This window comes from Balaenoptera borealis (assembly GCF_965194805.1).
Source record: "Balaenoptera borealis genome assembly, chromosome: 5".
NCBI lineage: Eukaryota > Metazoa > Chordata > Mammalia > Artiodactyla > Balaenopteridae > Balaenoptera > Balaenoptera borealis.
The window spans coordinates 95608342-95632708 of record NC_138862.1 but is presented as its reverse complement, the minus strand read 5'-3'; the positions used below and the strand labels follow the sequence as shown (position 1 = coordinate 95632708).

Below are 24367 nucleotides of genomic sequence, written 5' to 3'. Positions count from 1 at the left end.
ACTTTCCCCTGGTTTTCCTTTTATCCCTTTGTTCTCTGTTTTCTTCATAAGCTCCTCTTAAATGCTACTGGTCCCCAGGATTCTGCTTCACTCTATATAACCTTTGTACAGTGTTACTAACAGGGAAAACTGTGCGGGGGAGGGGTAAGGGGGTGGGAGTCGGTGGAGGGAGTGTCATGGGAACTCTATATTATCTGCTCAATTTTTCTGTAACTCTAAAACTATTCTAAAAAATAGTTTATTAATAATAATTTTAAAAGGCAATGGTTTAAAAACACTAAGGCTAAAACAACTCTAACATTTTATAGTTAAGATAATCCTTTGTTCTAAAAATTATTTTTCTGATATAGAGTCTGGGTAGGAAGAATCAGTTGTCTGAATTTCTATAAAGACTGTGAAAAACAAAACACATCAACTAATTAGAAGGAAAACTATAGAAAATTTACTGTAATTAGGTCACATGTTTAGAACAATAATCTCTAATTGGATTTGTCAAAGTGTTCCTGCAGGTATTGATTTAATTCAATTCAATATACATTTATCGAACACCTGCTACATGAAAGGCCCTTGGTTTGGCACTGGGTAGTGGATATAAAAGCTGAAGAAGACACGGTTCCTGAAACTACAGAGATTAGCATCTGGAAGAGCATAAAAACAACGCAAATACTCAAATGCAAGGCAGATGTAAGTGAGAATGTGGGACAGAGGGAGAGGAGGTCATTCCAAGAAAAGACAACATTGGAAAAGTGCAAGGCATTCGGAAAGACCAATGAGAAGGTCAGTTTGGCTGGAGCATATGCTGTGACAGTCATGCGGCCTAGGAATGAAAAGAGTTGTAGGGCACTAGGGATACAGCACGACCACAGCCACGCTTCTACAACACTACTCAGACCAAAGGCTGAACCAACGGACAGGACGGCTGAGAGGACAGCAGGCAAGAGGCAGGGTGGGCACAACAATAGCCTGGCTGGTGAACGGGGCCAGAACCATGGCTTTCTAGTGAGACTGGGAAAGAGGGGACATAAGACATAGACATGTGGCTTTCACTGTCCAGACTGCATTTTATGAGATTGTGCAAAATTCAGGGACTGCAATAGCAATAGATGGTCCTAATGATGAAGACCACGCCTCATATGTACTGATCTGAAGCATGTGCTGGTACTTGAGGGAAGATAGTGATACTAAAGTCTGCCTCTTCAGCTTGCTTGGGCTGATGCAAATCAGCTTACGTGCCTTTCATTCCCTCCCTCCTATTCTATAAAGCTTTTATTTTTTTCCTGATTATAAAAATAGTGCATGCTTATCAGAAAATTGGGGCTACACATAAAATAAAAATCCTTTTGAGTTGTATAATCCACAGGTAACCACTATTATAATTCCCCCTCACTCATTATTTTTCTATGCATGAGGCACTGGGAAATAGTGCAGTTGGTTAGTTATGGAATACAATCTTAGTTATGTGCACTCTTATAGGTTAAACCTCATACTATTAATATGAAGCCAACACTGTACATAGAAGAAGTTGTTATATTGCACATCAGGATCTCCAGCTGCTTGTCGGAATGGCTGTGCTCTATTTCTAAAAAGCTCTTTTGTATAGACTTCATGATAGTGAACTGTGTTGCAATATATTTATATAATTAATATATTAATTTTTTGCTTTAAAAAATACAGCACAAAATGTGAAGGTTTACCTTAACAGTAGAAAATAAAAGTGATAAGAATGTACGTAAGAAGGAGTCTAACTCAGAAATGTCTTATTCCTAAAGAAACAATGGATTTTTTAATAGTATGAAGTTTCTCAGGCATACAACTGCTCATGCTGTAGCAGAACAGACTGTATATATTGGGTTGGCCCAAAAGTTCGTTCGGGTCTTTCCGTAAGCTCTTATGGAAAAACCCGAACGAACTTTTGGGCCAACCCAATATTTTATATTCACAAAAGTGCATATATTTGGCAAATTGGAATAAACACACACATACACATGCACACATCTGTATTCTGTTTCTTCTCTGAGTATGTTTCATATACAATTACATATTTTAAATGTTCTTTAATGGACAGTCATGTCAATCTGTCTAAAATTTAGCAATTCTTCAAGAGCCACGTCAAGTTTTGCCTCCACTATAAGTATTCAATGACAGCCCATTTATTACTTCTTGGGATTACAGTAATAGATCCTCTGAATGCCTTTGCCAGTATCTAGTCTGTTCTCTTTCCAAATCACTCTGATGAAATGATTTCTCTCAAACCTGGCACCAATCATGTCACTCCCCAGCTCAGGAGACCTTCGACGGTTCCCCACTGGCTACATGATGCCGGTCTGGTTTCACTAGTCCAGACTTTCCCCTCCCTCATACCATCTATATTCCCACCAAACTTAACCTTCTGTGCCTTTACTTCAACTCCCCCCACCTGGGATTCTAACATCACTCCGTGTTCCTTTTTACCTTGATGACAGTTATTTGTGTACACGTCTTTCCTCTGGATTAGGCTATAAACACTTTGAAGCCAGGATTTGCAATTTCAGTGCAGTGCAGTTAAGTGTAAATCAAAGTCACTGAAGACCGACTCTATTCCAGACACCAGGCAAGGTGTTAAGAGTAGAGGGTAAATAAGGCTCAATCCTCACCCTCAAGGATCTCACAGCCCAGAGAGGGAGACAACATGTAATAAATAACCTGATTCAAGGTACTCCATGAAATGGCAGGAATGCACAGGAGACAGCATGCAGCACAGAGGAAGGGACGGGCTCTGCCTGTACGGGCTGGGCCGTGATAGGTGATTTCTAAAGGAACAACAGAGTGCCCGACAGCAGAGAAAGCGCAGCACAGCATGGTATATTTAGGCAATTTTAGAAAGGTGGGTGTTTCCATAGTGGCGGAAGAGATGGACTTGCCTTTAGAGATACAAGGGTAAATACCACTAAGAGCCTTACAAAATATGACAGGAGGCTTAAAAACCAAATGCGAAGGGCTTCCCTGGTGGCACAGTGGTTGAGAATCTGCCTGCTAATGCAGGGGACACGGGTTCGAGCCCTGGTCTGGGAAGATCCCACATGTCGCGGAGCAACTAGGCCCGTGAGCCACAACTACTGAGCCTGCGCGTCTGGAGCCTGTGCTCCACAACAAGAGAGGCCGCGATAGTGAGAGGCCCGCGCACCGCGATGAAGAGTGGTCCCCGCTTGCCGCAACTAGAGAAAGCCCTAGCACAGAAATGAAGACCCAACATAGCAATCAATCAATCAATCAATCAATAAATAAATCTTAAAAAAAAAATCCAAATGTGATTTAACATCTCTTCCAAGGCTACTGGTTATTCTTCCAACTATTTATATTACTCTGAACTTCTCCATGTATAATTTTGTCTCTGTCCAACTAGAATGTAAACTTTTGGAAGGCAGAATTCATGTACGCACTTCTTGAATGTCTCAAATCCCTCAGTATGGGGTCTAGCACACAGTAGAAGTCTTACCAATCTTTTAAATTCACAATCCACCCTCAAAGCTGTATGCTCAGTGCTTAAAGGGAATTCAGAACATCTGTTAGAAGAATGAACCAATGCCGAGTCAAGACAAAACTGAAAGGACCAGCATATTTTGTGGGAATGTTCTGGATTAGTGATTTTGCCTCTAGAACAACTTTATTTCCTGTTAAAAAAGCAATTTAATGCAATTGGTTTCCAGATGTCATATTTTAGTATATTTATGGTTGTCAATAACTGGGTAATCAGCAGTAAAATAACAAGTATGGATTTTCAGCTATGATAATTGGATTTGTCTCTCAGAATTGCTTGTATGTAACGATCATTAATCAATGGATGACATTTCCTGCAGACTGGGAGGCCCTGTTCTCTCCAGCCTCTGCTGGACAGGACTGTAATCTGTGGCCTGAAATGACATCTTCTCTATAGGGAGTAAATGTGATGTGATGACCAGTAGTGGTAGCTGAGTCAAAGAAATGGAAGTGAAGGAGGAGTGAAGATGGAAAAGTTAGCATTGCTCTTTATCAAAGTTATGGCAAACCAGGGCTGGGCACCTTGTGTTTATTTGGGAGAGGAAATGAGAGATGTATGTGAGTGTGATTGTATGAATATGTTTGTTTGAATTGGGGAAGTAATAGGGGAAGAGGAGAGGTTCTTTTCTACGATCCAGTCCGATGAGAAAAAGGGAGCCTCCCTCTTACTTAAAAAAAGAAAAGAGAAGTAAAGGTTATAAATACTAAGGGAAAGCTAGGTAGCTATAAATATCTAAAAAAGAAGACTGTACGTGGTGAAGTCACAGGCCGCAGCAAAGAGGATCACATAAAAGAGACAATGGAGAAGATGAAGTAGAAAATCAGGGGTGTATTTAAGTCAAACACTCAGAAGTTTCTCTGCAGGTTTGTTCGACTCCTGATTGTCTTGCTGGGGTACTAACCCATGCTGCCTCCTGCATTCCACCTTAGTGGTGGTGGTGACAGTGAAATATACGTCTCATGGTGTCAGTTTTAACCCCGAAATGCCATTGCCTATAATTTTGCTCTTTAGTTCTAGGGTGTGGCTGTCAGTATCACTTGCCCGGAGATGACAGGAACCAAGAAAGCATCACCCAAGGCATGGTGAACGCCACAACAGCTTAGACAAAGCATATGCAGTCCTAGAAGTGCTACATATTCTAAGTAACTGTGTCTAGGGAGAGGGGTGAATATAGAACTATGCTCTAATAAAAACGTGAATCCCCAAAGTCAACTGATCCTGCCCGAGACTCACAAATGATCTAATATTTAATTCATATTTCCTGTCCTTCTGTCTTGGGGACCTAACCTCTCCTGGCCTACAGTGATGAAGCAGGTCTCGGGAGGGACCTCCCTGGTGGTCCAGTGGTTAAGACTTCGCCTTCCAATGCAGGGGGTGCGGGTTCGATCCCTGGTCAGTTAAGATCCCACAGGCCTCGGGGCCAAAAAACCAAAACATAAAAAAACAGAAACAATATTGTAAAACGCAGGTCTCTTACATCAGTCTGGGTATGTCGCTGACAGCCACCGTCCCGTCCTGGGTCTCGCTCTCTCCATCTTCCTCTTCTTCATCACTGCTTTCCGACTCCTCACTCGAGGAGGAGTAATCCGTCACTTTCTTCAGTGGGCGGTTTGTTTCTTCAATCCGGAGTTCTCTTAATTCTTTGGCTAATGCCGTCAGATCCTACAAGAGAAAAGTGTGTCCAGCGTATATGAATTATAGATACGACCAAAGCGACATCTCTCAGCAAGTCTCCGGCTTAAGCAACAAGAAATAAACAAGGAAAAAAAGCTCTCTATAGAACTGTTACAAACATAGTTACTGCACGAAACCAAGAAAACGATGTTTGTAGCGCGGAGAAACTAGAAAAGAAAGATGAAATAAATTTAAACTTTGTTCACAACCAATTGCTAGACTGAGACTGTTCGGTTCTGAATCTGCATGTGTATATATGTGTATGTGCACTGTGCGTGTACACATATATACAAACACTGGGTTCACATTTTATTTTGGGAAGGTGAAGTTGGTCACCCACCCTCATAGTTAATTACCCACAGGATTAGAAATTATTTCCCAGTATTTTGAGACTCCTGCCCAAGCCATAGTCATGGCCTTTCTCCTCTTATGATTGCTACTGTACCAAAATCTAGCATCAGTCACAGAACAGAGCAATTCCCAAGGCTCCAGCTGCTACAATGACTCATTTGGTGTGTCATCATTCCCTGGAGAGCCGAGGCACCACATCAAATAATGGCCCACCCCAAAGCCCAGTGCCACTGAAATTTATAGCCACAGAGCTGAGTTAATCAAGAGGAACAACAACAAAATAAAACAAACAAAAACAAAAAAGAGTTCTCTTCCAGAATGATAGGTGTTTCATTTTCTTTTGTTTTATATTGCGTCACCTGGCAGAAACCCTGGCGAAGAATACTGAAATGAATGTGCGAACACCAAAAGGAAGAGGAAAATTTTCAGTTTTCCATGAGTATGATGAAAGCTTTAGCCTTATGGATGTGATGAGGTGGTAGTTAATCACCAGGCACATGGCAGGCAGTGTGCTGCATATCTGACTACCTTTTATTGTACATGCTTTCAGAGCAATGCAGAGGGAAGCTGTTCTGCAAAAGCATGGCCGCTCTAATTTGCATGGGTTAAACTGCCCTTGGCACACAGCATGCAAATGAAGAGAAAGCAATTTGACATCAGTCTTACCATTTCTCCCTATATTAGTGACCCATGTGGGAATCAGAGCATTCAGTGAGAGACAGGGGATTAGGGAGAAAGAAACTCATTTGAAGATACTAAATCCCCCAGTTTTCTTATGGCCATATTCTCTCTTTATTTCAATCCAGAAATGTATTTGTCCAATTCACCTGATGTAAGGTTAGAGCAATATAGGTGATCTAAATGACATCTGATAATCTATCCTGATAGGTTAGAAGACAAGTTGTGATAAATGTGTGTAACTAAATTATAAATATAATTTTACTTTGAGAAGACAACAGATCATCCTGTTTCTTTACTGTTGCCTATATGTGAGGCATTAATGTATTGGTTAAGACTAAGGTCAGAAAAATGCTTCAGGTTTTTTATTTGGTCTAGAAATTTAGAAAGTTCAAGGTGTTAAATGAAGGATTGGTTTCTTTCTAATTTCATAAAAATCAAAGGGACAGCAATGACAACTTTTACATTTGCTCTGTAGTCATTTGAATTGAAGCCCTTGGAAAAGGGAAGCTTTTGAAAATTCAAATTGTGCATTTTCCGCCCAAACATGCTTGCTGGGCTTTTACACACATGCACACACACATGGCCTCAATCTCAGTGGATATATTTATCCCATCCATGAAAATGAAAATAAAATTGTATTAAAAAGACTCAAACTGTTTAAATATAATGTACACCATTAATGAAGAGGAAAATTACCACACAGAATTTTATGCAAATTTATTTCCGGTTTCTTTGGTGATGGGCCAAAATAAGAAAAGCTAATGTTCAGATTTCAGCTTTTTACTTCTTATTTCCTCTTGACAATTGCCAATGTTTATCTTTATCAAATTGACGAGAAAGTGAAGGGTATGCTACACTTGAGCACATTGGGAAAATACAGTTTAGATATTTGTTAAAGCAATTAATGAAAAAGGACATTATAATCCTCCAAGCCAATAAAATAATTTAAAAATTAGATAAATTTATTTTGTATTTTTCCTTCTCTATGTTAGGACCATGTTATGTCTCATCAAAGAATACAACTAGCATTTAAAATGTTACTTGTCATTAAAAAAACATTATAACTTAAAGAGAGAATATGGTTAAGAGAGTTTATTTCTAATGTCAGTAGTTCTGAGTAAAATATAATAATATTAACTATGATTTATTTAAATTAATAATACATTTTCCCCGTGGGTTGGTTTTCCTTATTGCTGACATTTCAAAGCAAGACAAAGAAGATTTAAAAAAATCAAAACTTTTTAGAAATATTTAGCTAGTCCAAAGCCCATTGATTTAAAGTAACTCTCACTTGTTAAAATCACCTGAATTTCTCCAAACACTGTATTTAGGAACACTTTTAAAGCTCTGACCTGCTTTATAATTTCACTTTTAATTAGAGGTTTTTCTTTTTTTTGGTTTCTGTGTTATTAAAAAGCTATCTTTCCTGAAACTTTAGAAATAATTGCAAATTCCTTTTAAGTTTAATTGGTAACAGCTTGGCAGGTGAGACATGTATGAAAATCCCAAGGTACCAATAATGAGTAACTCAAAACTAATACCGCAGCCAAAGAAAATTAATCTTCCATTGCCCATAGTCTGTGTGTTTAGCTGAAGTTTTGTTCCTTATCCATCCACCCTGGAAAAACTTACAATAGCAAAGTTAGAGGAAATAGACATGATCTAAAATTGACACCATTGCGTTCAGATCCATTTTCATATGATTTATTTTCTGACAATACCAATCTTCTCCATATAATGAGTTTTTGTGGTAATTTATTGCTTGACTGTCTCAAGCCTGGAGCTAAAAAGTATTAAAAAGAGAAAAAAAGTGCTACTTACAATAAAAATATTTGAGAATGTATAACTGGAAAAGAAATACGGCAAAATGTTAAGCTTTTTGACTACTGAGTAAAGATAGTTAAGGGGCTCTCACCCAAAGGTTTCTTTCATGTAACACTTTTTAGAATCAACTTGATATGATTTTTCTTTCAAAAAGGCTTATTTAATCTGACAATTATGCATACTCTGCTTTAAAAGCTGCTCTTTTGGGTATCTTTTTAAAAACAATATAGTTTATGCAAATTTTAGTTCAATTTTTTTTTTTTTTTAAACTATTAATCTTTTTTTTTTTTTTAATTATTTAATTTATTTATTTATTTATGGCTGTGTTGGGTCTTCGTTTCTGTGCGAGGGCTTTCTCTAGTGCGGCAAGTGGGGACCACTCTTCATCGCGGTGCGCGGGCCTCTCACCATCGCGGCCTCTCCTGTTGCGGAGCACAGGCTCCAGACGCGCAGGCTCAGCAATTGTGGCTCACGGGCCCAGTTGCTCCGTGGCATGTGGGATCTTCCCAGACCAGGGCTCGAACCCGTGTCCCCTGCATTGGCAGGCAGATTCTCAACCACTGCGCCACCAGGGAAGCCCCTAGTTCAATTTTTTAAACTATTAAAATAATAGTTAAAAATTTTAAAGTTGTTTTTTTCTTTACATATTAAAATAATTCATTTCCTTTTTAGGAAATCTAAAGATATGACTTGGGGAAGTCACTTGACTTTGATATCTTCAACTGAGGGAAAAAAACTTTGTTCCAGTTCTGTCCAGCCTATGGATGTGCTCTGGAATTTGTCAGATTTCTACATACAATAAAAAAGTGGTGGTAAAGCCAGTGTTTGCTTATGTATCTAATCTTCATGACATCTATTTAATTGTGCTAAAGTAAAAAGAATATTTATTTTGGAGGGTTGTATTAAATAATCACAGACGACGCTGCACAATCTCATATTCCATAGGAAGGAATGCCAAATGCACGGACACTCCCTCAGACTGACTTTTATGGAACTCAAATCATTAAATTAGCAATAATAAGCAATATGTTTTTGGCATTTTAAGACTGTTCATTTCAAACTCGGGTTATCTAAATGGCATATCAGTCACGGTGGATGGAAGCCATCTTAAAACCTAGGAAGGGAGATGGGAGAGAGATTTAGCTCAAGGTTTTTTGACTGTGGCACTACTGACATTTGGGGTGGATAAGTCTCTATTGTAGGTTGTTTTCCTGTGCATTGTAGATTGTTTAGCAGCAACTCTCTGCTCTATATACAAGATGCTAGTAGCACCACTTCCCACCTCCAAGTTGTGACAACCAAACTGACTCCAGACTTTGCCAAATGTCTCCTAAGGGAAGGGGAGTTGGGGGGGGGGATACTCATTCCTGGTTGAGGACCACCGGGTTAGGTAGAACCAAGGAATCCTGTGTTTTTAGTCGCCTGGATCAGTGATACTCAAGGGGTAGGGTTAAAAGAATCACCTGGAGGGCTTTTTCCAGTCATCCATGGCTCTAGAGATTTTGGTGTACAGCTTTCACCCCCTCAATTATTTCTACCTCTGTTGCCTACCTCTCATCTCTGTCCAGTGTGCTAGAGTATCCTGAAATAAATAAAGCAATTTTTAAAAGCCTAAAATATCCTGGGTTAACCAGATGAAATCCATGGGAGCCCTTTCTCTCATGACAGCCACCTCCAAGCTAACTTCTGGACTCATAAGAGGAAACCCTGAGTTGTGCACACACGCGACCATTTTATTGGCAGCCTGAGCACCAGGACTGTTTGGGAGAAAACTGATAAAATTTGTGATAATCCCTGTCTTTCTCACTCTCGTGAGGAGAAGGGGCAAGGCTGTAGCACAGAGCAATTAAAAACATTTCCCTTTTTTCTTTCTGTAATGCCATCCACACACTGTAAACATGAAGAATCTTTTTTTTTTTTTATATAAGCAATAATTCTTTAACTATGATAATGACTTTCTAAATCACTCTGAATGGTGAGGCGGTCATAATTCTGAAAAAGTGATGCTTTTCGGTAAAGATCAGACACATAGAAACATGCTTCTCCCACCAGAATAGCTCCACGCCTCAGACCCTGGCTTTACATAGCACTTCACACTTCAGAAAATGCTCTCGCACTCATGATCTTGAGTGAACCTAAACAATCTTGTGAGCGAGGAAAGGCAGGCGTTTTTATCCCCATTTTACAGATGAGGAAACTGGCCCAGAGAGTTCGTGAGACTGGCCCCTCCAGTTATTTACTGGGGCAGCCAGAATTTGAATGCAGCTTGTTCACTCCCAAAGCCAGTGCTTTTTCCATATCATTTCACAAAAACGGTGCTCAGCCTTAAAGCCATAATGCTAGCCTTCAGATTCCATGAAGTTAGGACTCTTTGCAGAAGGTCTCTCTCTTCCAAAACAACTCCACTATGCTGTATTCATGCAGGTCTGACAAAGAGCAGTGAGGCAGTCATCCTTCTTAGCAAGCTACTTAAGATTGGCAAAGCCATATATTTTTCTAATGGAAAAATGTCACCACAGATAAGGAAATAAAGTTACTTAACTCGCCAGGATTCATTAACTAAAGTTGACGTTGCTGCTGATGCTGTAGTTAATGTCCCACAAATTAATCTAACAATACCCGGTAACTCCTTGTTCACAAATCACACACTATAAATTTGGACAATCCTAGAATGATGTCTCTTTTCTTTGTTAGTAAAACTGCCATCCCCTAGCAAGGCTGGCGAGTGCAGGTTAAAAGCTCAGGTTTTGCTACTGGAAGATACTAGAATGAGAAACTGTGCCAATAACAAAGCACCGATGCTTATCTTTAGCTAGACTGGAACATTGGAAAAGTGACATTTTGGCTAGAAGGAAGGTCTCTGGAGCTATACACAGTGTCTGAGGGGTTCAGGCTGGCTTCTGTGAAAGGGCTCTCCTCCCAGCAGATCACTCCAAAGGAATGAACTTTAATCTGTGATCCAATTGGCCACCTTTCTGAATATCAGCCTCAGGAAGTCAGTTTATATTTACATCTTGTGAAAGCATGACCAAGCAAAGGTAATACTAACCTCGTCTATAGCTTTCTTATAGCTCTGAGATAAGAGGAAACCAATCCAGAAGAATCCACGGGAGGGGGAAAAGCCGGAAGAAAGGCAGCAGGTTAGACACAAAATGGAAATTGTTAGTACACAACTGATAAATGCAAAAGGGCAAGAAGAACCTCAACCCAGAATGGTGTGAATGCCCTTCATTGTTACCCTCACTGTACTTCCTTACTTTAAAATGTAAAAAAATAAAGTAAACGAAAACATCTTCACATCCATTTCACAGAAAAGATTCTTGGAAAATTTAAATAAAATAAGTGGATAATAACTCATTCCAAATAATTTCCAACTTTCAAATTTCAGCCTCTATGCTCTTATTTCTTTCTTTAAGGCTATTTGGGGTCTGACGTGTTACAGCAATGAAGCTAGATTTCAGGTTGTCAGCCCCCTATCAGACCATGCTTATCAAGTTTTGGTCTAGAAAATACAGTCCTAGAGCGGCAGAAATGCAGCAGAAAAATTGTAATATTAATTCCTGTGGAAAATAATATAGGAAAAGGCCAGAATATACAAGAGAAATCCATAGAAAGTGCCCAAATATTCTTAATTGTTACTTTCAACATGTTTTTGCTAAAGCTGCTGAGTAGAAATTATGGAATAATGTGAGTTATTTCTCTTCCTGTTTTATTCTGTAACATAGTGCTAAAGATCGGCAAAATAACCAAAGGCAGATAAGCAATCCAAGATCTGTTCATTTCTTTCCTAATCAGGTATGACTTCCTTCCAGATGCTTCTAGCATCCGTTCTTATTAATCGCAACATTTTTTGTTTCATAGTCATGAGTGCATCCCCAGCTACTTTATCCTGCAGGTTCTCTGGGAAATTAAAAGAGTTCAAAACGGTTTGAGAGAAAAGCACTCACAGCCGGTCGACTAGGTCGGGTAATTTCCCTGGATTCTTCAGGTTTCACTTTGGAAGGCTCATGGGGGAGCACAGGTGATCCTTCCGACTTACTGTTGGCTAGAGGAAAAAACAGAGGGCCAAGAAAGATAAAGACCGTCAGAAGGTGCTGGCTCAAGTTCTGGAGTTCTGGGGTGAGTCAGCCTTGGAAATGACTCAGCGGACACCTCATTCACTTAGGCAAATCCTCAAGCACATCCGTGAAAAAACAGTCAATGTTCAGGCAAACAAAATCAGCCATACACATTTAGTCTTTATAACCTGGAGGTCACTGGTAATAATAAGAAAAACTAGCCAGCACCGCCATTTACTGAGCACTAATTTTGTGTCAGGCTTAGTGCTAAACGCTTTCTAGGTCAATTGTCTCATTGAATCCTTGCTCCAACCCAATGACGTGGCACTGTTTTCCTGAATGACAGTTGAACACAGACTTAGAGAGATGACACAACTAGCCTAAGGTTACACTGAAGTTATGCGCAGACCTGGGATTCTGTCTGATTTCTCAAAGTCCTATTCTCAATTATTATACTAAACCAGCCTCTGAGTTAGCATTCTATGTTTGATTTCTTCTTTTACCACTTACCCATCAGGATAAGTTTTTCTGACAAAATGTTGTAGAAAAAAATAGAAACCTGTTTTATTTGGAGGAACGATTTTTAAATGGGGGGAGGAAAGGGGAGTTGTCTAGGGTGAGGGCAGGAAGGAGAGTGTTGGTGATAAAGGGGAAGGGCCCTAGAATAGAGGTTATAGAGCAAGGGCTGGGGGAGCGCTGCCTGACAGCTACAAGTGAAGAGCATCCCTCCGATCTATGAGCTTATAGGTAGAGAAGAAGCAATCTAAGGTGGGAGAGATTCCTTTGTTTGGTTTCAAAGTGGTCTTTCCTGGGTAGGGATACACCAGGGATATGAGTGCTTTTAACCCAGAAAAACTAAAGGCCACAGGAAAGAAGATAAGAATTAAACCTGAACCAGATCAGAGAATTAAAATGGTCTACCTAAGTTTGGTTTTCTTTAGCATTTGCTGTAACTAAGCAAATTAAGTTGCTTATGAATAGAAAAAAGGTAAGGGAATGGCAGTTTTCCAAAGTAAGTAACTTTACATCTGGATCAAGGCAACAAAAGTATACATGGCTCTGGGTGGTGCCACTGATGTCAGAAGATTGCACATGGGGCAGCCGCAGGCCAGTCCCTATCCCAATTCATAGACACAAGCATTGCACGTCTGACATCGACCTTTCCAAAACGGACGTACAGTGAGTTTACTCAAAGAAATATTAGGAGGTAAAGTATGATTGTGTCTAATGAAGAGGCTAAGAGAGAATAAAGAACTGGTGGTTTTCATTAGGCAGAGTAATTTATAAGTGTTTTCCAAATTGCACTTAAAAAAAATCCCGGTCTTTATTACTTGGAGGCAAAATTATCTTCTGAAGAAGATTATGCAGAAAGAGTACATTTTGATTAGCTATAAACAATAGGTTATCATGTATAATTAGCTGGACACATTAATGTTTTTCACAAGCTTCCTCATTAACGAAAACTAAGCAATGAAGAATGACTTGAATTAAATGGTCAGAGAGGCTAATTTTTACCTCTCTAATAGGAAAACCCAGAAGAGTCAAGTATACTTTTTAAGTCATAGATTTTATATCTTCTCTCAAGTGTATATTTATTCTACATTAGCCTTTATTAACTTTCCCTTTGAAAAATACCTTGTATTCTGAACACAGTTGACACAAGGGGAAGAGGATACTTGGGGGTCCATGAAACTCTAACCAATCAATCAAATGGAAATGGAAATTCAGATGACTGATGACTACATTTTCAAATAAGACCAATATTCTGTGATCTCCCTGGAGGACACCGGTATCTGCAATTAGAAAGGATTTAGTCTACACTGATGTCACACATATAACTGGGGATGGTGGTCCACTCCCCTAAGGAGACTGAGGCTGAGAGCAGTTAAGCAGCTCTTCAGCAACACACAGTGGTGGCCATGCCAGGACCAGAAGTCACAGAAGTCAGGAAGTAATCTGATTCCCTGTGCATGGCTCTCCTCCTCAGGGAATGCTGTCCTGGAAAGGTAGGGGAAAGCATTACCTCGAACCCTGGTCCGTTCGCTGGATCCTGCTTGTGACCCAGGTTGAGAGCCTCCTTGGGAGCTGGGCTGGGAGCTAGGGGTGCTGGAGCTGGAGGAACTGCCACTGCTGGTCCTCTGCAAGGGGCTCTCCACGATGGGCTCAGTTCTCCGGAGGTCAGGGTTGCTGCATGGACAGCAGAGCACAGAGATTACACTCTCAAGACCTTGGCTCTGGTAGACACAAGCATAGTCCAGTCCCATTCCCAGTACAAAGGGGTAAAGAGAGTACTTATATGACCTTGCATTACAGGGGTCAATGGTAATGATAGTCATGCTATCCTCTGTGGAGCTCCTGGCCAGATTCTGCATCTGGATGGGAAGAACTCATGACCTAACTCTTGGGTCATCACACCGAACATATTAGCTCTGAAATGGTGACTCTTCAAAGGAGGCTTTCTTTTAAACCCCTTTTCCTATTCTCATTGTAAAACACTTGAAAATATTACAAGGTAAAAATAAGGAAGCAATGTATGCAACCTCTGAATCGAGATATTCAACTATATTTTACTGGATGGAATATTATCTTCTAGTCTTTCTTCTTTTGTATGTATGGAAGCACACTGTATATTCAATTTTGCATCTTGCTTTTTTCCCCTTTAGACTGCATTGTGAGCAGCTTCTTATGCTTCTAAAAACAATAATAGCTGCATAGTATTCCATTATATAGATAAATTAGTTCAACCATTCTTCTATTGTTAGGCGCTTCCAATACATTGCTATTATACATAACAGTGAAATAACCATCTAGATGCATACAAATATTCACAATCACATCTCTCCTAGAACTGGAATTCTTGGGTGGAAGGGCATGAACTTAGGTATGTATGTGCACATATATACGTATGTGAATGTATAAACATACTGCCAGTTTTCACTGAACTGTATGAGACAATCCATCTCACTGAATTCTTACCAGGCTTTATTAGGAACAGCTAACTAATTTGTAAAAAATTGTATTTTGTTGTTTTAGTGCAGTTTTTAAAAATTAAGTGAAGTAAGTCAGAAAGAGAAAAACAAATACCATATGCTAACACATATATATGGAATTAAAAAAAAAAAAAGGTTCTGAAGAACCTAGGGGCAGGACAGGAATAAAGATGCAGATGTAGAGAATGGACTTGAGGACACGGGGAGGGGGAAGGGGAAGCTGGGACGAAGTGAGAGAGTGGCATGGACATATATACACTACCAAATGTAAAATAGATAGCTAGTGGGAAGCAGCCGCATAGCACAGGGAGATCAGCTCGGTGCTTTGTGACCACCTAGAGGGGTGGGATAGGGAGGGTGGGAGGGAGACGCGAGAGGGAGGAGATACGGGGATATATGTATACATGTAGCTGATTCACTTTGTTATACAGCAGAAACTAACACACCATTGTAAAGCAATTATACTCCAATAAAGATGTTATTAAAAAAATGTAATTCTATGCTTTCCTTTTGCTCTGCCCATTTCAGGAGTATCAAGTGGGTAACAGGTACTCTGCACTGTGTTGGGTGTCAGATGCTTCATGTATAAATGTGAAAATAATACGGTCCCTTCCCTTGAGACACTTGCGGTTTGGTCTGTTAAAATCTGGCCACAAAATGGCATCATTAAAGCAGCAACAAAAGCAAATAATTTCTTTCTGAAAACACAAGAGTCTTGCTTTGCAGTAACGTACTTGGCGAAAATATTTGGTCGAGTTGCAAAAATTCTTAAATATTGGGTTATTAGAAGACATGCTGGTGGTCCTGGAAAACATGTGAAAATAAAATATGTCCTCATAATTTATTAATTTTGATCATACAAATGTAGAATTTATGACAATATTCACCTCTTAAATTTTTTATGGTAAAGGGGTTGCTAAGTCAACCTAACAGTAAAACTGACTGCAGAAGTGAGTGTTGGTAAACTTAAGGAAAACTTAAAAAATTCTTGATGTTTTTATGGCACTCCTTTGAGTAGTAATTATTTTTGTGAAAACTGCTAGCATTTAATTGATTGAAATAGATTTGGATCCATAATGGAAATACCCTCCCTCCTGTTTGGAGAATACCTAAAATGATAAATGTGTGATACTTCTGCAATATGCCACCTTTCAAATTTTTCATTTTTTTTTTCAAAAAGAAACAATCCTATCTCCTTTCATTCCCAAATAATGAATTCTTCCCCACTGTCCTCTTTCATTAAACAGTAGTGGTCAAGAATTATTTATGTATAATTAATAAATTCTAAAAATATTTTTTCTAAAAATTATATTACGGGTCAAGGGTGATGGGCATACTAGGGTTTCTTGGTGGTTGCTCTCATTTTGTGGAGATGTAATGTAGTGTTCTTTGTATGAAAAAAAAATCTATGAAAAGAATACAGTTCAGTGAGTTCTGAGTATTTTCCCTGGCAGCTGTGGTGTGGCAGCAGGATCCAGCTCTTTGCTCAAATACAGCACTCCTTTGATCATTTAACCAAAACCTTTCTATTAAATACCTGCTTTGTGAGACCAGTGGACCAGTTTGAGGGATGGAGGAGAGTACAGGTCACAGGGCAGACAGTCAAGGTACAACATAATCCTAGAGATGAGACAGGTGCAGTGGAGACAACAGCCAGCAAGGCAAAACTCCATATGTTGTGCGAGCATCTGCAAATGGTGTTGGAGTTTAGGAAACAAGGCATGCAGCCTGGAGCGGTCAACAGTGGTGTCAGGAAGGAGACAGGACTTGATTAGGCTTCAGAGGGGTGGGGGAAGAGTGTGAGCAGACATCGACTGGGGTTTTCCTGGCGCTTGTTGATGTAAAGAGGACGCCATCCTGACTGGGTACCAAATCTGCGTTAGGAAACCCTGGGAGAGTGGGTCATCAGAAGAAATGGGCGGCTTATGCAGCAATGGCCTTAAAGTCTGGCAGAGAACATGGGCCTCCCAGGGCCGGCTTATGAATGACTGGTCAGGACGGAGGCAGGCTGACCAGATAGGAGGCTGCTGCCATGTTAGATGATAAGACCCAGGCCAGGATTGTCCTGGCATAAAAGAGTGGCCTGGGCATCAGCAGAACCAGCCGGGAAGAACCTGCATCTCTGACTGGGGCTCAAGGGCCTCTTTCAGTGTGAAGTTAATTGGATCCCATGGGCATTAAATCCCCGACCTGGGCCTTGTTAGTACAAGTCCCCTCCAACTGGAGCTAACCAGTGTGGTCGCCGATCTTAATAGGGTGCTATTTTTGCTGCTGGAGTCTGAAAGAAGTGTTTAGTTTCTATGTAACCACACATAGAAAGAGGGAAACCTTTAAAATGCGTTTCTACCTTATTTGCTTTTTTGGTAAAATATGAGTGTTTTGAGAAAATGTCACACTGTTCATATTTTTCTCTTCCTTATTATGTTGTAATTTAGCCTGGCCTAGGGGCCAAGGGGGCTGAGATAAATGCTCTTAGAGGGGATCAATTTCAGAAGAATTCCATGAAATAACAGATTTTCCTTGTTCATATGTTAACTGAGCCTACTCAGATCCAAATGTGTAAAAACGTGAAAACATTCATATAGATTTCTTTAAATGCTAACTTTTAGCTCAGACATTTGCCATCCTGCAGAGAATGCTGTTTGGTCTATAAAACACACAGTAAAGTGAAAATTATTCCATTTACTTGAGTCATATAAAAAAGTCAAAACAGAAAATTAGGACTACAAAGTGATTTCTTGGCCTAAATACTAGGGCCAAGTCTATAATTAACTGGCTGCCCACCAAAATTCATTTTACTTTGTTCTTTGATGACATAGCAAATGAGAACAAACAAGCCATAAGAAGACAGGTTTGGGATGGGATGGAGAATTATTTTTTGAAATTAAGCATTTAGTCATTGGGTTTTGACTGGGTGTTACTGGATTAATTTAAATCTTTTCATACTCTGTACTTGTCTAATCAAATTTTAATGTGCTTTAAAAGAACACATGAATCAAAGTTAAATGTTAAAGTGCATGGAAGGTTTTAAAGCAGAAGTTTAAAAAATGAACAAATCAAATCATGATTTAAACTCAACTGTTCACCTTGACATTTAAGGCAGTATAAGGCATTTGGGAGTCTATACAGTATTGCAAAGGACAAAATATTTAAAAGCAACCCTGTTTTTTATGGCTTTACGGATGGGCAGTTGTCTGACAAATGGTACAAAAATAACTATGAGGACTTTATTAGAACCAATAGAAAATAAGACAGTCTCTAAGTTCAGTAACAGCCTCCCTCCCACTCCGCTCCCACCGCCCGTGAATCACGTCTCCCATTGTCTGTGCCCCTGTGTATTTCCTTTACACACTGACTCTGGGCTTGGCCGTGTGACTTGTGGTTGCCAATGGGACATCAGTAAAGATGATAGAAGCAAAGGCTTCAAAAGTGCTTGTGTATTGGGGCTTTCCCTCTTGGGATGTTGTCCTGAAATCACCAAACAGTCAAGAAGCCCAGGATGAAAGACCACGTGAAGGTACAGCTGACCTATCAGCTCAGTGCAGCTGCATAAGCGAGCCCAGGTGAGACCAGCGGAACAACTTTGCAGCCAACCCACAGAATCGTGAGCAATAATAAATCGTTACTATCTCAGGCCACTATGTCTTGGCACGCTTTATTATGCAACAAAGGTGAACTAAAGCCATCTCTAGCACAGTAAATATGCCAAATCCCAAAACGTTTTAAAATGCAATCCAATCTAGAGTTGCAAAGTCTGATTCACATCTTAAATGCTGGTCACTTAGAGATACGTGACAGCAAGGGACAGGCTTGCTGGGCAGATTGTTCCACAAGGCAGAGATAGGGATTCTCCATCCTCCCCCTCCCCTGCGATGCCTCTGACTTTCATTGCAGGTAAGTAATTATTACCTCTTAGCTCACTTCCTCTCTACCTTCTCTGTAAGCAGAAAAACATTAGCTGTCTTCACAAGGTCTGCATTCTTTGTAAAAAGTACAATGTTTAAGAGGTTCCAAGGGAAAAGCACATGTTTTGCAAACCACTGACCATCAAACACCAGTTATCTTAGGGCCTTAATGTCATTAAAATAACATTTCAGAGGGCACAAAGAGTTGCTTTTTATTTGGGTATAGAATGACAGTTCTCTTTCTTTATGGTTGAGAGAGGGAAAAAGATTTAAAGTTGAAATGATGCTTGATCTATAGCAACTAAAATTCTAAACAACTGATCTAATGAACACAGCCTTGAAGGCAGGGTTCAAATGAGCAAGAAGCACTGATAATTGGGGGCTTATCACTGCTCGAAGAGGGGGACTGTTAAAGTTCAGGCCGGCAATCCAGGCTGACATTCCTTTGGCTCCCTGGTCACAGTCTGCTCCAGGCTTCCTCAGCTGCTCACAGCACCAGCTCAGCGTGAACCTGACGAGTCACTGGACAAAAATTGCTCATTGGCAACTCCACTCAGATGAGCTAGCTTCTTTGCCCTCAAGGGATGAATGTTTTTAGTGCAGTTCCATCTTACTTATGGACTGACCCCTTCCTAAGGCTTTTCATGGGAAGAGGAAAATGAAAGCTTTATGATCAAAAGCATTCCATATTTTAGGATCTGTACAAATAGTCATAACCTTCATTTTCAGTCTCTCCTTCTCTTTTGTTTTTTTAAAACGGCAACCTATTTTATTTATTTATTTATTTATTTTTGGCTGTGTTGGGTCTTCGTTTCTCTAGTTGTGGCAAGCGGGGGCCACTCTTCATCGCGGTGCGCGGGTCTCTCACTATCGCGGCCTCTCTTGTTGCGGAGCACAGGCTCCAGAAGCGCAGGCTCAGTAGCTGTGGCTCACGGGCCCAGTTGCTCCGCAGCATGTGGGATCTTCCCAGACCAGGGCTCGAACCCGTGTCTCCTGCATTGGCAGGCAGATTCTCAACCACTGCGCCACCAGGGAAGCCCTTCTCCTTCTCTTTGACTAGCAAGAGTCCTCTTATGAACACAATGAAGACGGATAAAACAGCCTGCCCAGTTCCTTTTTATAGTCTCAGCAGAGGCCATTTGCTATTTCAGTTGATCCTAAAAAGGAGTGTACTCTTCATGAAAAATCTGAGGGAAGCTTGATGAACTATAGCAGCAAACAGCATCTGTTACCACATAAAATCTGCTCCGATACTGTAAGGATATTGTTTATTTTCCAGCTTCTTCTCTTGAGACCTCGACACCAACCAGTAGGTGGATGCAACTTCCTGACTGTAGGAATACACAGGGTTGGTAGAAAATTCTAGGAGAGCACAGAGCAACAGTGGGAACATCACGGTATTTCAGTGACGTTCCTTAATGCCAGAGGTGATTTCCTCATGAGAACTAGTTCTTCTGTAATTTGCCAAACTAGGGAAGTTCTGCAGCTGGTGGCTACACCATTTCTTTGGCAATTACTTTGTACTGTCTCAATAGCTCCCACGGCACATTTCTTGACCTGAAGCTAAAATCATCTCAGATCAGGCCATTTTGTTTGGCTGGCTTCATGAAATGGTCTCTGAAGTAACGGTCAGGGGCGCTGCACCCAGACTTCTATGTGTAGTCTTCCTCCCACATTTACAAAACTGCCAAGTAAGGTAAACCTGGTTGGATTCTGGGCTGATTCATTCGTTGACTCTGTGATTCATTGACTCGTTCATTCATGAGCCCTCACTGTACACTGATTTCTGTGAAAGGCTACTGAAGAATAAAAGACATGTGTCTGGTCCACCAAAGCTTACAGTCTGGGTGGACAGCCAACATGCCTCTGAAGTGAAAAAAGAACAAAGACATTTTTTTAGGAAAGCAACAATGACAATGGTAGGTGGGGACTTCTCCCTTCAACTTACCCATCTTCCTTCCCTTACCTTGCTCTGATGGGTTGAGATCCTAGTCGGGGTCCCAGAGCACTACCGTTTCCAGGAGAATTCTTTCTCGCTAATGCTGGGGATATAGAAGTTGTTCTTTGAGGCACCTGAAAGAAAACCAGAATTCAGAAATATTTTCCATAAAATAGCTTCTGCAGGATTCTGCCTGAAAAGCAGCCTACTCCTTTCCTAAGATCTGCCAGGAGATACAGAACTATCAGAAACAGGAAAGAAACATCTTGCATTTCTCAAAGAAATATTTAACTCCCTAAACAAAATCAAACGAAAGGCAATGAGGCACATTTCAGCCACCATTAGGGAGTACAAAGTGCTCAATTTTAAAAACAAATTTAGAAACAGACCAAGCGAATTATTTTGATTCACTGGGCTAAAATAATTGATTTCCTTCGTTTGCACAAGAGTGGTGGATATCAGAAATTTCTCTGGGGTATCATTAACTCAGCTGATCATTGGAAATTGCATCTGATGAGACATCCAGATAAACCGAGTTCCATTTTTAACTCACAATACAACTGATAAACAGGTAAGGAAATTATGAAATCTGGTGAGAAATTAGGGTATCAGGCTAGAACTTAGGACATAAGCCACATGTTAGTGAGCTCAGAAAAACTACTGCAGTAGATCCTGAACGGTTCCCCTTCCTAATCAACTTGCAATTTCTAATTAAAAACAAACCGCCAACTCTGAACTTTGGAAGGTCAATTTGCAAACGTAATACAAAACAGGACTAATACTGAAAATACTAGAAGGTCTTCAAAAAACTATGTGAATATCAGTCAGACTGTGAGGTACAGTAGGAAAACGTATCATTAGCTTATCTGTCAAGGGCCTAAGGTAGAATTCAAGTATGCCTCATGTTATGAAACATTCTCTAATGAAATCAAATACTGGTAAGTGCACCAAAGGAGTCCAACATGAGGGGAGAGTAGAGGAAAAACTTACTTTATGAAAAGTGACTAGGAAATGAAAATGTACATCTCCTGTGACAGCTGGTTGGGCTACACATTCATCAGCTGCTTCAACTTTTATTTATTTTTGGAGGCCCTTTTAAAGTAGGTTTATGTTTTGTACTAGGTATTTTTAAATTATGCTTTGTTTTAATATTATGTTTAGTATATTAAATGATATTTAACACTAATACGGATCTTAATGGTTATTATAATACATTTTAAGATAAAGACCTAGAAAGATGAGTCAGTGAAGTGAAGCAGAATAACCAAATCAGTGTTCCCACCTGCTCAAATTAAATATTACTATCACTATTTTTCCTTTTGCACTTGGTCAACTGAAATAGTTGTAGAGAGAGAGAGTCTAATGAATTATTAAAACCTAAAATCTTTGTATTGGTCTCAATTTTTTCTCCCAGAGTTATAAGTGTGTGCCTGCGTGTTTTTAGAGAGCGGACCAATAATGTCAAATGTTTCCCCAGCTCTCCTGTCTGCTCCTCTGCCCATCCTATTTTCCAGATTGAACTCTGCTCCATAAATAACTTTTTCTGATGGCATCTCTGCTTCCACAAGATGAGAACAACAACAAAAGAGCCATTATCAGCTAATTTCATTTTCAAAATAATGGAAATCCTGGTATAATATCCTTCTGAGAGGAAGATGAGGAAAAATATTTGAAAATCATTGGGTAAAAAGGTCTTATTTTTTTCTGGAATCAACAATGGCATCGATTTCCGGAAATTGTGGGACATTCTATTTGTCATAGCTCTTATGCTGAGTTCAGGAGAAAGGGGAATCCTGAACTGGGAAGAATCTGATGCAAAAATTTCTACAGTATTTTGATATTTCCAGGTTGTCTGTAGTGAGATGCATGGCCACGTTTTAGGACATTTTTTGGAATGTACAACAACTTGGTATAGGCAAAAACAAAACAAATGAAACCAAACCAGTGGAATGGCTGGTCATTTTACCCTAGAGTTTAATCCTCAGTAATCAATTAAGGCTGGAATTAAATTATAACCTGGCCTAGAAGGAGCTTTCCTTAAATGGAACCAACTAAAATATTCTAAGAGCATTACTATCTTCTGGACATTTGAAACCTGTTTTCACTTTGGGTTATTAAAAATAGGAATAAAAAAATTCTTTACTTTTTAATCTGGAAATTTTAAATTTGTCTAGACATAGATTAAGTCATCGATGAAAATATCCATATTATTCTATTTCTTAAGATGGATAGTTAAAAGAACAGTTTGGAATGCTTGGGGTTGCGAGTTCTAATTCTGGATACAGGATATATGCTTCCAAGTCATTCAGTCTACCTGAGCCTCCATTTCTTTGGGGAAAATGGAGATCAGAAATGATAAACGACACTCCAAGTCTTAGCTTGGGAATGAGGAGGGACCAAAACAAACGTGAGAAGGGACGGTGCTTTGGTGCCAGGTTCTTCAATACTATGAATGGTCTGGAACAGGGGTAATAACAATGATAACAGTAACAGTAATAGTAATAATAATAATAATAATAACAAACAATGATGACGATGATAGTGATGTCGATAAAAACCCCAGTAATATTACCTTTGGTGGAATGTCTTCTTCCTGTCGTAACCAAGAGCTTCGGTCAAACTTCTCGATGCGAGTGGGGAGAGGCGGGTTTTCAGAGGTGGGATCCGAGTTCTGGCGCGGCATCTCCACACGGTGAGAGCTCACGTTCAGGGCCTCCTGAAACCCAGAGAGGCCCTTCGTGGGCTGCTCGTGCACCGACTGGGAGGCGGTCAAGGCAGGTCCCTGGGATTTCACAGCTACCAGATGTGGGATCTAAGCATCAAACCAACATCACAGCAGTGTTATTAGAAGAAAAAGCAGATCAGCTAGGACCTCACTCAGGGGAAGGGAAAATAAAATTTTAGGGAGAAAGAAACGGAGTACACAGAGCCCATCACAGTTCTCTGCAGCATGCTTTTCAAAGCCCTCCCGAATTTCCCATTTAGAGTTGGAGGGCTGCACCAGGGTTCCTGGCAAAGAGTTAAATGATTGACTTGGGACTGCTAAGAAGTCAGTGAAATAAGTGTCATGATAATGATTTTTAGTGAACATTTATTGAGCAGCAATACAATATATTTACGAGCACTTCTCTTCTAATGTTACAAACTTCCTCCTTTCAACCTCCTAACTTTGACTTCAGAGAGTGCTCTGTGAAACAAGAATTGCTCTGAACATCTTACTTCTTGTGAACTCACTAAATCCACCATGAGATGGACACAATTATCTTCCTCATTTTACTCATGAGAATGTAAGGATTAGAGAGGGTAAGTAACAACCTAGATTTCACAGTTAATATGTGCCAGAGCCTGGATTGTAACCCACACATACGCTTAATTGTAGTTCCGGTATTGTAACCCCACAGCCTAACTGCTACACTATCCTGCTTTCT

The 24367-nt window shown here is 40.0% G+C and overlaps 1 protein-coding gene across 4 annotated transcripts in view; it reads right to left on the bottom strand.

Annotated features, from left to right (window-relative positions):
• Positions 1 to 24367, bottom strand: part of TNIK (TRAF2 and NCK interacting kinase) — a 406336-nt gene that overhangs the window by 34020 nt on the left and 347949 nt on the right. For 2 of the 4 annotated variants that reach the window (XM_082393876.1, XM_082393878.1), the window contains 6 exons: positions 23512 to 23751; positions 20967 to 21073; positions 14129 to 14292; positions 11995 to 12092; positions 11097 to 11120; positions 4995 to 5179 (listed from right to left, as the gene is read on the bottom strand). In XM_082393876.1, coding sequence (XP_082250002.1) covers positions 4995 to 5179; positions 11097 to 11120; positions 11995 to 12092; positions 14129 to 14292; positions 20967 to 21073; positions 23512 to 23751 — 818 coding nt within the window. The remainder of the gene's footprint in view (positions 1 to 4994; positions 5180 to 11096; positions 11121 to 11994; positions 12093 to 14128; positions 14293 to 20966; positions 21074 to 23511; positions 23752 to 24367) is intronic. The other 2 variants (XM_082393877.1, XM_082393879.1) reach the window with 1 other exon arrangement.